Genomic DNA, 12,109 nt, shown 5'->3' with positions numbered 1-12,109 from the left:
GGAAAAAATGGAGTACTCATAAAATGTCCAAGTTCTTAAGTTCACCCCCACCAGAACATTAACTCAGCAGTTAATGGTGTTGGCCCAGCTCTGCCAAGGCTCTGTAACATGGGACTGCCAAGATTAGAAACTTGTTGAAGGTTTCCTGGAGCTCACATATCAAAAACACACCTCCCAACACATCACAGAGGTGTGGAGAGCCCACAGACTCACAATTTCCTGCCTCTAACTGCAATTTTTATACCCATATTTCTCTTTCCGAAGTTCTTTCTGCAGTTCACCCTTCAAGCACTCTGCAAGCTCTTCCTTGCATTTTATTTAATTTGTGTTGCTTTCAGACTACATTAATTTTCATGGCAAATTTATTTTCAAGTTTTGAGCTTCCTCTAAATGCTGTAATTCAAATTTTAATAGTCCAGACAAATTCTGGTTTCCTTTACACGGTTAGAACAGACTATAAGCCCAAGTTATTGAGTTGTTTCCAAAAACATGGGCATCTCTGGTGTGGCTTTTATGCACCCCAGAGTAAACACTTCTGAAATCCTATTCCTTCTCTTTGGCTTTTACTCTCATTAAGTACCAGCCTCTGACAAGTTGGTTTTATTGATAGTGTATTAACCTTGACAGTAAAATCATGGAAGGCTATATTGAAGTCATGAAGTGGAACATAGCTCATTGTAAATAATACATAAGGCTGAAATGGAAGATGGGATTTATATGATTAATGATACAGTGTACAACCTTATAATGCAGTAATCAGGGGTTTAGTGTGAAAATCTGGGGGTCCCAAAACTTTTCACCTAATGCTTTTCACACAGCTTATAAAATTAAGCTGGGATAAACCACACAAACGAGAAGTGACACCACCAACCTGATTGAAATTCTGGGGTCGTGAGTGGCCTCGCAGCGCAGCGTGGCCGTGGTTCCTTTGATCACCGTGCTGTCCTCGGGAGGGTGGACAATGCAAGTGCGATCTGAAAGGAGCACAAGGCACAGCTCAGGTGAAAACAGAGCTTCAGCCTCGGCTGTTCACTCAGAGAGCAGCCACAGAGCCTCTGGCACTCAAAGCGAGCGGGACACTGCTCTCGAAGGCTCCCCTCCCTCTGAAGTCCTTGTGACACAGATGTGCTGTGGGATGAGGAGAGCTTCAGCGGCAGAGGGCACGAGTTGAGCTCAGAGGAGAATGGTAAAGCTCTCCAAACTCTTCCCTTGTGCAAGGGCTTGTGCAAGTGTCTGTGGCAGCTCCCTAAAATCTTCACAAGAGCGTGGAAGCTAACACTGAGTCAGGAAATGAGCCATGTTGTTTGGAGTGGCAAAAACACAAAAAAGACCAAAGAAAATCTGTGCAAAGAAAAAAAGCACTTGAAAAATACCGAGGAAGAGGTAAACTTCAACAGCACCCTACAACCTCATCAACTCCAGGAAACTGGAGGAGCTCCTGGAAGAAAAATCTTCCATATAAGAAAGATATGTTGTTTACTCAAATGTTTCAGAACATCCTTACTCAAGCCCCTCCTGGAGGCTCAGAACATAATAATTGCTGTAACTACAGCAACCAGATCCGGTGTGAAAGATCCCCATTATGTGTCACACACAGGAGCAGCAGCAGAGAGCATCAGCTGAGGCAGGGAGACAACCAGGATGAGCATGGAAGATATGTGGATAATGTTAATAAGTCCCAAATCCCTACAGAGATAATCAGCATCTACTGTGATATCTCATACATGCACAAGAAGGAACCATCAGCAAAATCAAAGGCTGACTCTAAACAGGATGGAATTTTTAGCATTACTCCTGATGTACCCATAAAAGACTTCTGGCTTTGTAATGGTGCTGTTGCTATACAAACATTAGGTTATATTCACTTTTCTTCCCTCCATGCAGTATAATGAACAGGAACTATCTTTAATACCTGTAAGAACCATAGCTTTGAGGATTAATAGGATCTCCTTTACTTGATCCAAACACCTGGGTATCATTCAGTTTACACCATCCTGATCTCTCTACCAAGTCTGTGTTGTCAATAAGACATAAACATGATGGCCACATGACACAAATACATTACAGCTACTGACAGAAATGTTTTCAGGTATTTCCAAGTTCAAAAGGAAAAATATGGCTGATTCAGCTTGCAGAGCTTGGGGATTAATAAATGCCAAATATGCACCACACATCAGCAGCACAATCAGTGCTTCAAGTGCTGCAGAGGAGAAAAGGCCACAACATTTCTGTATTAATCCTCATCATCTTCATTATTTTCAGTTGCTCTTAGTCCCAGCTCATGGATCATTATTTTGCATCTTGAGTAGCAAAAACCATGTTACACTTCAATTTAACTCACTTAGGAGTAACATAGGCGAACCTCTTGGATCAGACTCACTTCCCCAACAGAAGAAATAAAAAATATAGAGATCAAGGGAATGAAAAAAACATTTTATAGGATGCCGTTTTCCACACCAGTCTGTACTGCGAGGGGTTAGCTGAAATCTGCTGCACTTTGATTTGGCTTCCAACAGCACCCAGAGACACAAAAAATACAAAAGTGTGAGGAAAATCCTATCTGTTGTGACTGTGAGCACAGCCTCAGTACCAGCATGGACTGTTCTGTGCTGCCTGCAGACTCCTGGAGGCAGAAACCACCTGCAAATAGCCAAATCTACAAGTCAAAAACTCAGACTTGCAATGTGAGGCGCCAAAGCAAAACCTGAGTAAAACTGTAATTGTGATTGAAGCTCTATTTAAATACACTTCCTTTCACAAAATAGAGATTTATATGCATAATTCTCCAAACAAAAAGGGTATTTGTGATAGGCTTCCTAAAATAGACACATTATTCCTATTAAATCATACAAGTAACTCTATTAACGAGAAAAGCATAATTACTTATGAAAATTTCCTGAGCGTACAACAAAAACTGATTAATACTTGATTAAAGTTAGACTTTAAACAAAGCATTATCCTTACTCCACACTGTCAGCATCACAAAAGCATTCAGAGCTCCTTCAGAGTTGGCTGCACAGCAAGTGTAATTGCCAGCATCCTGCAGGAACACGGGCGTTATCTGGAGCCCTCCAGACTCGAGGAGAACGAAGCGAGGAATCTGCACCGAGCCACTGGCTAAGATCTGCTCTCCTGAAACACACGGGGGGAAGCAGCAGGGTTAGTGTCAGGGATCAGGGATCAGGATCAGGGACTGCAATTCCAGCTCTTTCAAAATGTTACCTCCTGCCCAGGCCACCGGCTCGTGATGGCCCCACAGCGAACCTGCTGCTCACAGGGCCAGGGGAAGGGGGAAAGAGGCACTCAGTGGATCTACAGCATCTCAGTTACAGGAATGGACAGGAAAAGCTGGATCACAACTCTTCTACAAGCTAATAACTGGCTACCTTTCTTCCAGGAGATGGCAGGTCGTGGAGCCCCTGAAACTTCACAGGTCAGCACTGCAGTCATCCCCTCGGTGACTGTGGTGTCCTCTGGGGGCTGGATAAAGGCTGGCTTGATGTCTAGAATAAAAAATTCAAACAAACTCAATGCCTCATCTCTCAGAAAGATCCTTTAACTATTACCGTGGACTACTTTACATCCACTTTTATAGAGCTGATCATGGAGAAGGGCATGACAGTAAGACATGAAAATCTTTCAGCAGTGACTGTAACCTTTACTTATTCATCTCCCAGGAATTGCCTAATCCTGTTTATTACCTACACAGAAAATAAAAATCTATCAGTGCTTGTACCTGTACAAGTGAGATGGGTTAAGGAAAAAGGAAGATAAAGCTCAAAATGAGTGTTTGGGGGGAAACTTGAGAAATCTAGATAAACAAAACTATTTTCCTCCATCTTCATAACAGAGTTCTTTAAGATGAAAAGCAACTTGAGAAAGGCATTAACTTTGAAACTTAAATGTCAGCCAAAAGAATATAGAACCTGAGCCTTATCCAAGACATTTTCTAAGTTTCTTTCTCTCTTATTTTCCCCCAGTTGCATTTTAGTGCAGTTTTTTTCCTGCAGTTTCCTAGATCTATATTGAACTGGGGCTGATTTATTTTCTGTGGCCAGTAGGAATTCTGGTCAGTATGTGAAAAGTGCTCTTGGGCTAAAAATCAGCTTCCTGAAGGGAAGTTTAATACTGCAGAAATGACTGTTAATAATCACTGTTAAAAGAGACTACTAGGATTTTTAATTCTTCCATAGAGAAGCATGCACTTCATTAACAAAACCATTTAATCTGACTTTTTGGCCAAAAAAGACATTTAACTTGAACTTTCTTTTTTTTCCCTGACCAAATGTAGTTTCAGACAAAGGCAAATAAAATGATAGCATGCACAATCATGAAGCAGTGGCTCAAGTTCAGAATGGAATTACATTAGAGTGGGAATACGAAGGAAAGATAAAAGTATTACACAATTAATTTTTTTTTCTTTTCACTAAAATGTCTTTTTGCCGTTTGAAATAGGGGAGTTCACTTCAAGCCAAGCTCTCCTGATGTCATGGTGAGCTTTTCCACACAATTCAGCAGATTTTGCTGAGACCACAGGGGAATTTTGGGGTTCCTTACAGCTGGGGCAACTACCCTTGAGAAGAAATCAGGGTCGCGTGGGTTGAACTAAAGCAGTTGGGAGAAACGTGATGGCTGCAGGGTCACCTGCAGGGATGACACCTCCTGCACCCTGTGGCACCACTCTTCACTCACTGGTGACATCCAGGTAGGTGTAGGTGTGGATCTCCCCAGCCTGGTTGCTGGCGAAGCACTGGAAGATGCCGGCGTCCTGCGGCCGCAGCGCGTGGATGCGCAGCCCCCCGCTCAGCAGCACCTTGTACCGCGGGTTCTCCAGCCTGTTCAGGGGAACTGAGTCCTTGTACCACACCAGGGTGGGGATGGGAACACCTGTTCAAGCCAAAATAAATCACTGTTAGTCTTTGCAGAGAGTGTTTTAGGCTGTGTCCCTATTTTTTCCGTCTTTCTACGTCAATTGTTTGGATTTTTTCCAAGCTGCTTTAGATAAACGGAGGCTGCATCTCACATTATCAATGGCAATAACACACTGCAGGACAAGAGGGAATAAAACCACCAAATACGAAGGGGGAATGTTGAGAAAACATGTTATCAAATTACTTTCTTCACCCAATCATATTTCATGCTACTACAAAATAAGATTTGGAGCAATTTCATGTTGAAAGCCAGAATCATGCTCCTTAAACAGCAGCACTGTGGCAATACAACCAGCCTGTAAGACTGTTCCATCCCAAATAAGATTCTTCTGTGCTTCTGTAGCTAAGATAGCTGAAATACAAAGGAAATGGCAAATTACACATGAAAAATGAAGTGCTCACATGGCTGTACTTGAGTCCCAATTTAGCAGCTTAGTTTGAGCCAATGTACAAACAACATATTGCTGACAATAGGCTAGCTTTAAATTATTATTACTTTTATTCAGTCTCAAGCTTCACCTACTATTTGAAAAAAGCAAGCATAAAGAGAAATAAAATTCCTAGCCTAGATAAAACTTACAGTCCCATTTATTCCTGTTTTCTTTCATGTGCATGTTCCACAAACCCTGACACAGTTATTTCACACATATTTTTGTTGCTGTCATGTCCCCGTCAGCTGGAATGAAGTGGCTGTAAATTTATTATACACAAATAGTGTAGGCTTCTCTTTCCCTCAAGAGATGTCAGGGGCCTAGAACAGTCTTAGACAGCTGTTCCCATCCCACTGCTCGTATTGGACCATGTTTTATCTTTATACCCCAGAAATCCCAACCAGATCAAATACTGGGGGCTCTGTGCAGAGATTAGAAGCTTGGCAGGTATTTTATTACGTGATTAGATAATCACTGAGTAATTAAGACTGAAAACACCTCCAAGACCATCACCTTCCTGTGTGCACCTCCTTCCAATGTCTGATCACCTTTTCTGTGAAGAAATTTCTCCTGATGTCCAGCCTGACCCTCCCCTGGCACAGCTCAGCACCATTTCCTCTCATCCTGTCTGCTGTTCCCTGGGAGCAGAGCCTGACCCCCATCTCACTATATCCTCCTGTCTGGAAGTTGTGCAGAGCCAGCAGGTCCCCCCAGTCCTCCTTTTCTCCAGGCTGAGCCCCCCCAGCTCCCTCAGCTGCTCCTCACAGGATTTACACTCCAGACCCTTCCATTCATTTCCCTGGACACGCTCCAGCCCCTCAATGTCCTTCCTGAACAGAGAGCCCAGAGCTGGGCACAACACTTGGGGTGTCTTTGAACACTTTTCACTTAAAACCTCAGACCTACACAATCTCTTGTCATAAGGTAAGAGACAAAAAACTTAACTCATGGGTGAGTGAAATTTGCCCAAATAGAGAAGAAGTGTCACCGAAGCATGGAAGATGGGATGTCACTGATGAATTGAGCATCTGCAGACAATGAATTTCACTGCAATGCTGGCAGTTGATATTCTGAGAGCTAAAGTGCCATGGGAAGATCTATATAATCATCATTATCATTTTAAAACTCCCCAAGTTAAATACTACTGTGTTATGCTTCCATTCACATCTTCTCTCAGTGTACTTATTCTCTTTATACAGACAAAAGCGGTATTAACTCTGGAAAGAATGTACAAACAATGTATGGAAACGACTGAAAAACAACATCCAATTGCTGTTGTTACTTTTATAAACACGTATCATTTACTTCAATCACCTCTGATGCTTCTGCTCTGCTGATAAAATAAAATGTACTCATAATGCAGATAATCATCTCAGGAAGAAACCCACTATGCAGAAGTGCATTGTCTGATAGAGAATAGACGTGGTGTAGGAGCCTGCAATAGGCATAATTTAAATTTCATACAACAGCCCATATACAGAATTAACGTAAATTTCAATGTTCACAATTCTCGGTGAGAGTGTTATTCATCTCTTGAAAATCCTCCTGGGCAAATACAAATTATCACTGAGTAATGAAGAAACAGATGATGCAAAATGGAATAGTTCTCCTGATGCTGAGAAGCCTGGAAATGATTTCAAGTTTAAATAATAGCAACTCCATTTTCCCACACATTAGACTTGATAGGCACCAAGGAAATAATGAAATCCTGCATTCAGAACACTCAAACCTTTAACACTGGTGTCATTCCATAAATCCCATTCTACTAACAGTATTGGCAAACCTTCTAATCCTATAATCACTGTGAGATACACCTTCCTATCACCAACTCAGCTGACAAACTGGATATTACCATCTCTATTTCTCTACTTTTCAGTTACGGGTATCTTCCTCCACTCAAAGTTATGAGTCTGAATAATAGGATCTTATCTGAGCACTCTGATGCCTGTCAGCAGCATTCATTTGGGCTTTAGTGATCTTCCCAGAGAGATTTGTCTTCCAAGTTGTACACACGTTCTCTTCTAATTTTGCTACCTGTTTGGCTGTGAAAATGGTTAAAACCAGCATTGCTTTTCTTCCTCTTCTACCCACCCCACAACCTTTCCTCTCTACACAGACCCCCAAAGGAATTTTGCTTCTTTTATTCTCTAAAAGACTTCTGGTGAAAAAAATATGAAGAGAACACTTTAAAGACCTTTTACACTCTACCTTTCCAAGCAGCTTCAGCCCAACCCTGCTGCTCAAGAGGTGACAGTGGCCTAAAAGACTGGCAATAATAAATACAATAACCTTATTTCTCAGTTGTGTGCAGCAGCATTCATTTTTCACAGACAAATTAATCTAGTGTCAGGGGTAGGCAGGAAACAGAGACTCTGGTTCTGGCTTTGCCACTTCTTCTGTAACCTTGGACAAATAACTTATGGAACCTGAGGCTCAGCTCCTCCATCTGTGAAACAGCTGCTTGACTCTCTGCCAAATTTAACTTAAGAACCTCGATGAAAGACTCAGAATATTCACTGTGTCATCTTTGTTATTTATTTTTTACCACCTCCTCTAGATCCCAGCGAGCTACTGGGGAATCCCCAAAGCATCTCTTCCATCTACTTTCTAAACAGGTAGAACTGAAGTCCAATTAACTGCACTCCCCAGACACCAGCACCATTGCCTGCAGCTCTAAACTTTCCACAAGCAAATAAGAAAGAGCATTTAAAGGAAACCCATTGAACATTCAGGCAGCATCAGCCAGTGCTGGAAGATAAACAGCAGAGCCTGTTCCTGTGGCCTGATACCCTGAAAGTCCATTACAGGGAGCAGGGAGTTGGTTGCTGCAAGTTGCAATTTTATTTACAGTTAATCTCTGCTTATACTGTGAAATTAATCTGTCTCTCACACATCCATAGTGCACGAAGTCTTGGCAAATGGGCTTTGTGCACAGAACCTGATGGGGCTGGGGGAAATGCAATCTGTCTTCCAATTGTAGCAAAGGTAGAGGGCAGCTCTGCAGTTTCCCCAATGCTTTGTTCTCCCTGCTCAGAGCAGGGAGGCAGCAATCTTCATTTACCCTCTTTTTAAGTGCTGGTACTTGCCAAATTTGCTTAATAATGGATCAAAATTCCTCTATGCTTAATTTTAGTAGCTGCCCCTTTTATGTGTCATAGATACTCAACAAAACAGTCTAGAAGGAAACAGGCTTTCATGCTTCTGCACCACATTCATCAGCAAATCAGATGTGCACTACAAGAGTTGAACAGAAATAATTAATTTTGTTTAATAAGGGGTTCCATATCTCCACTGAGGACGGTTTTGAGTGCCCCATTAACCCCCTTGGAAACTAAACTGCTCAAAGGAAGAGTGAGAGGAGATGGAAGAGTTGAAGTCAACCTCAGGTCTCCCTGATTCTCCAGGTTCTAGGTTGGGTTGTCTTAGTATATATTTTTATAAACCATGAAAAAAAATTGTGGCAGCAGGTGGATTCCTGGGGAGCTCCACTGACAGCAGGTCCTGCTGTGTTTGCTTAGAAATCTATTAATGAACAAGAAGACATTGTCTTTTATCATCTGATAGCTCCATTTCCATAAGAGCTTTTTGCAAGAGACATCATCACAGGCTTCTGAAATTCCAAATCAGCCAGAGCACCCTTAACACACACACTTGCTTATCACACAGTTCACAAAAATTCTGTCTAGAAAAGCAGTGCTGACTCTTTCCTACATAAAACATGGGGAAAAAATGCTTAAATCATAGTGGCAATAACAGAATCACGCAGTAAAAATGTCTTTCTTGGCTCTGATTTGGAGGAAGACACCACACAAATAAGCTGTTACTTAGGTCTGGGTGCTTTTTTAATCAAGGATGTGATCTTTTTCCCTCAGGACCTCATGGTATTTTATGTGTGTTGCTTCTTAAACTCAGCACCAGGGAAAGTAAGACAGCAAAATGTTCAGCCCCTCGCCAGAGTCACGTAGAAATTTGGTGACTTTGAGAAACCTGCTGTAAGCACATGATGACATCTCCTACCTTACCAGAGTGCTGAAGTAGGTGGGGATTGTATTTCTGTGGAACTCAACTTGAAAAATGATTTTAGTGAAGTGGAATTCCAGATATTTGAAGCCTTTTGTATTAATAAACCACTTACTAATTAAAAACTGCCTGTAATAGTCCTCCTGCAGATTTCATAACTATATGCAGATGTCAGAGTTACTGACATTTCTATTCACTATAAAAGTTCCCCAAGTTTTAGAAGGTTTAGAAGAAAAGGGAAAATAAGGACTGTTTGCATTGCAGATGATGGGTTCCATAACCATGCTCTCCTCTCAGCCCATTTTCTGGCTCAAGATATTTAAATCTCTTCTCCAGTGACAACCGTGAATCACAGGCAGGATCCCAGAGCGGCAGGAGCAGAACTTGTGCTTCCCCCCCAGACAAACATCAACGTGCCAGCATTATTCCAAATTAAACTAAATTACAAGAATGACCCAATTCTCCAAGGGGCAAGGCCAACCTTCTTCCTTGTGATAACCAGCAACAAAACAGACTTCTAAACATTAAAGCTTCCAAAGATTGTTTATAGAAGATGATTTCTTCCAAACTGGACAGACATATGCCATCAATCCAGGTTGGAACATTTTTGTGCACTCACCCATGGCCTGGCACAGGATGTCCACGTCCTTCTCCACCTCAGCCAAAATCACGTTCTGGGGTTCAGCCGTAAAATACGGAGGTTCTTGGGGAAAGCAAACTAAAGTCAACAAGCAAAGCCACAGCAAAGGGAAAAACAGGTGCTCATCAAAAAAATATTCATCATAGAATCTCTCCACAGCTGGTGTATTTGATACAGGGGGTTACAAACAGATTCATTTGTCCAAGTTTGTCTCTATTTGGAGGCAGGGGTTGTTTTTGGTAGTAAAAGCATCATTTAAAAAGAAGCCTGGAAATTTTTGCTATGCTGAGTATGAATTCCAGAGTTGAGGCAATGGAAGGTAAAGATTTAGAGGTTGGCACTGCAAATTAATACTCAGAGCAGGGGCTACTTTTCATTTTATAGGACTGAATTATGGAACATGTTAATTTTTTGCTTAGAAAGGCCCTCCCAGAGGTTTATAAAGGTTTATATTTACAATGTAGCATTTTATAGGATAGTTTGTTTCAGTATCTAGACTGCATTTCACTTCAGCAAGGCATGAAGCATGTCAAATAAAATGCCATAGCATGTCACAGAGTCGACATCAGAGGACAAGTGCAGCATAATTAAAAGAAATTCCTCTCAACTGTTTTATTTCGTGAAGGCAAACAGATTTAATGCTTTAATTGAAGTCATAGTAATAATCATAAAAATCCCCGCTTTATCATTAGGGCTAAAGAAAAGATATTAGATGTTTAATTAAACAAAGACCAGACTGCAGAAATTGCAGGGTATGCTGGCATGTAACTCTTTCTTCTATGCAGCATAAAATTGAAGAGCATCATGTCAAAGTCCCAGAGGCACTAAGGTTGCAGTTATTATCATGGTAAATAAAGACTGTCATAGTTTGTTCAATGCCATTATCATCTGAGTACTGTTTTTAGAAGGATTTTGCTTGATTATAAACACAGTTCTCTTGTAGCATAACCAAACTCACTGGTAAGTTTTAGAAAATACAGAAAAGGCAATGTAAGTATCTTGAGAAACTGAGTTATTTGTATTTCCATTTTAAGGAATCGAGTATGTTTTAAAATACGTAGGAAGCTGCAAGATCCAAGGTCATCTGAGCTGACCTGCCCTCAAATCTTTTCACCAAACATGACTGGAAAAAAGGACTTGTGGTTGTATTATTGCTAGGACATCAACATTTTAGTATATAAAGTCAAAATCATATAAATTTATCCTGCAAAAACTTCTTGTTACCTGCAGCACAGCAAGTGTGGCTGTCATCTCACAGGGGGGACATCAGGAGGCTCCAGGTTAGAACAGAACCTCCCCTTTCCCAGCAGTTCTTCCCTCTGACTACAATAAAATACTTGCTTGGGTGTACAGAACTGGGGTCTGGTTTGAGCACCAATGGATATTACAATTCTGTATTCATTCCAAATAAAGCCAATCGATATTAGTCTTCAGCACGCTGTGCAGGGGAGGAGGGGAGGTTGCAAACAGCCTGGAATAGTTGTTTACCCAGCAAAACCAATAAAAACAAGCTACCTGATTTATTATATTCTAATAATATACATGTGTTAACATTATTGATCCTCACTGCCTAAATATAAAGCTATTAATAAACATGCATAATAAGCTGTGATTTATTGCATATGATCTCATGCGTTAATCTCCACAACAAATTGAAAAGCTGAACATTTAATTGAAATTCACTGATGGCACACACTTTGACATGTTTGATCAGCTAAGTTGCTGAGTCCTCTGCAATTCATCTAAGTCCATGTTTTCAAGCACTCTCCTTCCTCTCACGCCATTCTCCAAGCCCTGCCTGGTGTTTTCCTTGCGCTCCATTTCCCTGGATGTTAACTTTTGAGTTTCCAAACTTTCAGCCCAGTGTCCTTATCTATCTGTCCTGTCCTGTGGCCACACAGGTTAAGCGTCCACACGTCCACCTCTCAAAATGAAATCTGAATCTTTCATTCTATGGCAGTTTGATGTGATTGTGGGGTGAAGACAAAGCAGCACTGGGCCAGGAAAGCATCCAGACACATATTCACAATCCAAACATTCCCTTCTAAGTCCTGACTTCTTCTGTGAATGTCTCTCCAGTCACTGAA

At 41.3% G+C, this 12,109-nt stretch overlaps 1 protein-coding gene across 6 annotated transcripts in view; it reads right to left on the bottom strand.

The window, feature by feature from the left end:
* The window catches only part of SDK1 (sidekick cell adhesion molecule 1), a 385,141-nt gene that overhangs the window by 134,292 nt on the left and 238,740 nt on the right, over nt 1-12,109 (bottom strand). For all 6 annotated transcript variants that reach the window (XM_086855185.1, XM_086855184.1, XM_086855187.1 and 3 more), the window contains 5 exons: nt 10,002-10,085; nt 4,693-4,887; nt 3,387-3,503; nt 2,965-3,132; nt 872-974 (listed from right to left, as the gene is read on the bottom strand). In XM_086855185.1, the coding sequence (XP_086711311.1) occupies nt 872-974; nt 2,965-3,132; nt 3,387-3,503; nt 4,693-4,887; nt 10,002-10,085 (667 nt within the window). The remainder of the gene's footprint in view (nt 1-871; nt 975-2,964; nt 3,133-3,386; nt 3,504-4,692; nt 4,888-10,001; nt 10,086-12,109) is intronic.

This window comes from Cyanistes caeruleus, chromosome 17 (assembly GCF_971803275.1).
Source record: "Cyanistes caeruleus chromosome 17, bCyaCae1.hap1.1, whole genome shotgun sequence".
Taxonomy (NCBI): Eukaryota; Metazoa; Chordata; class Aves; order Passeriformes; family Paridae; genus Cyanistes; species Cyanistes caeruleus.
This window is presented reverse-complemented; position numbering and strand designations above follow the sequence as displayed.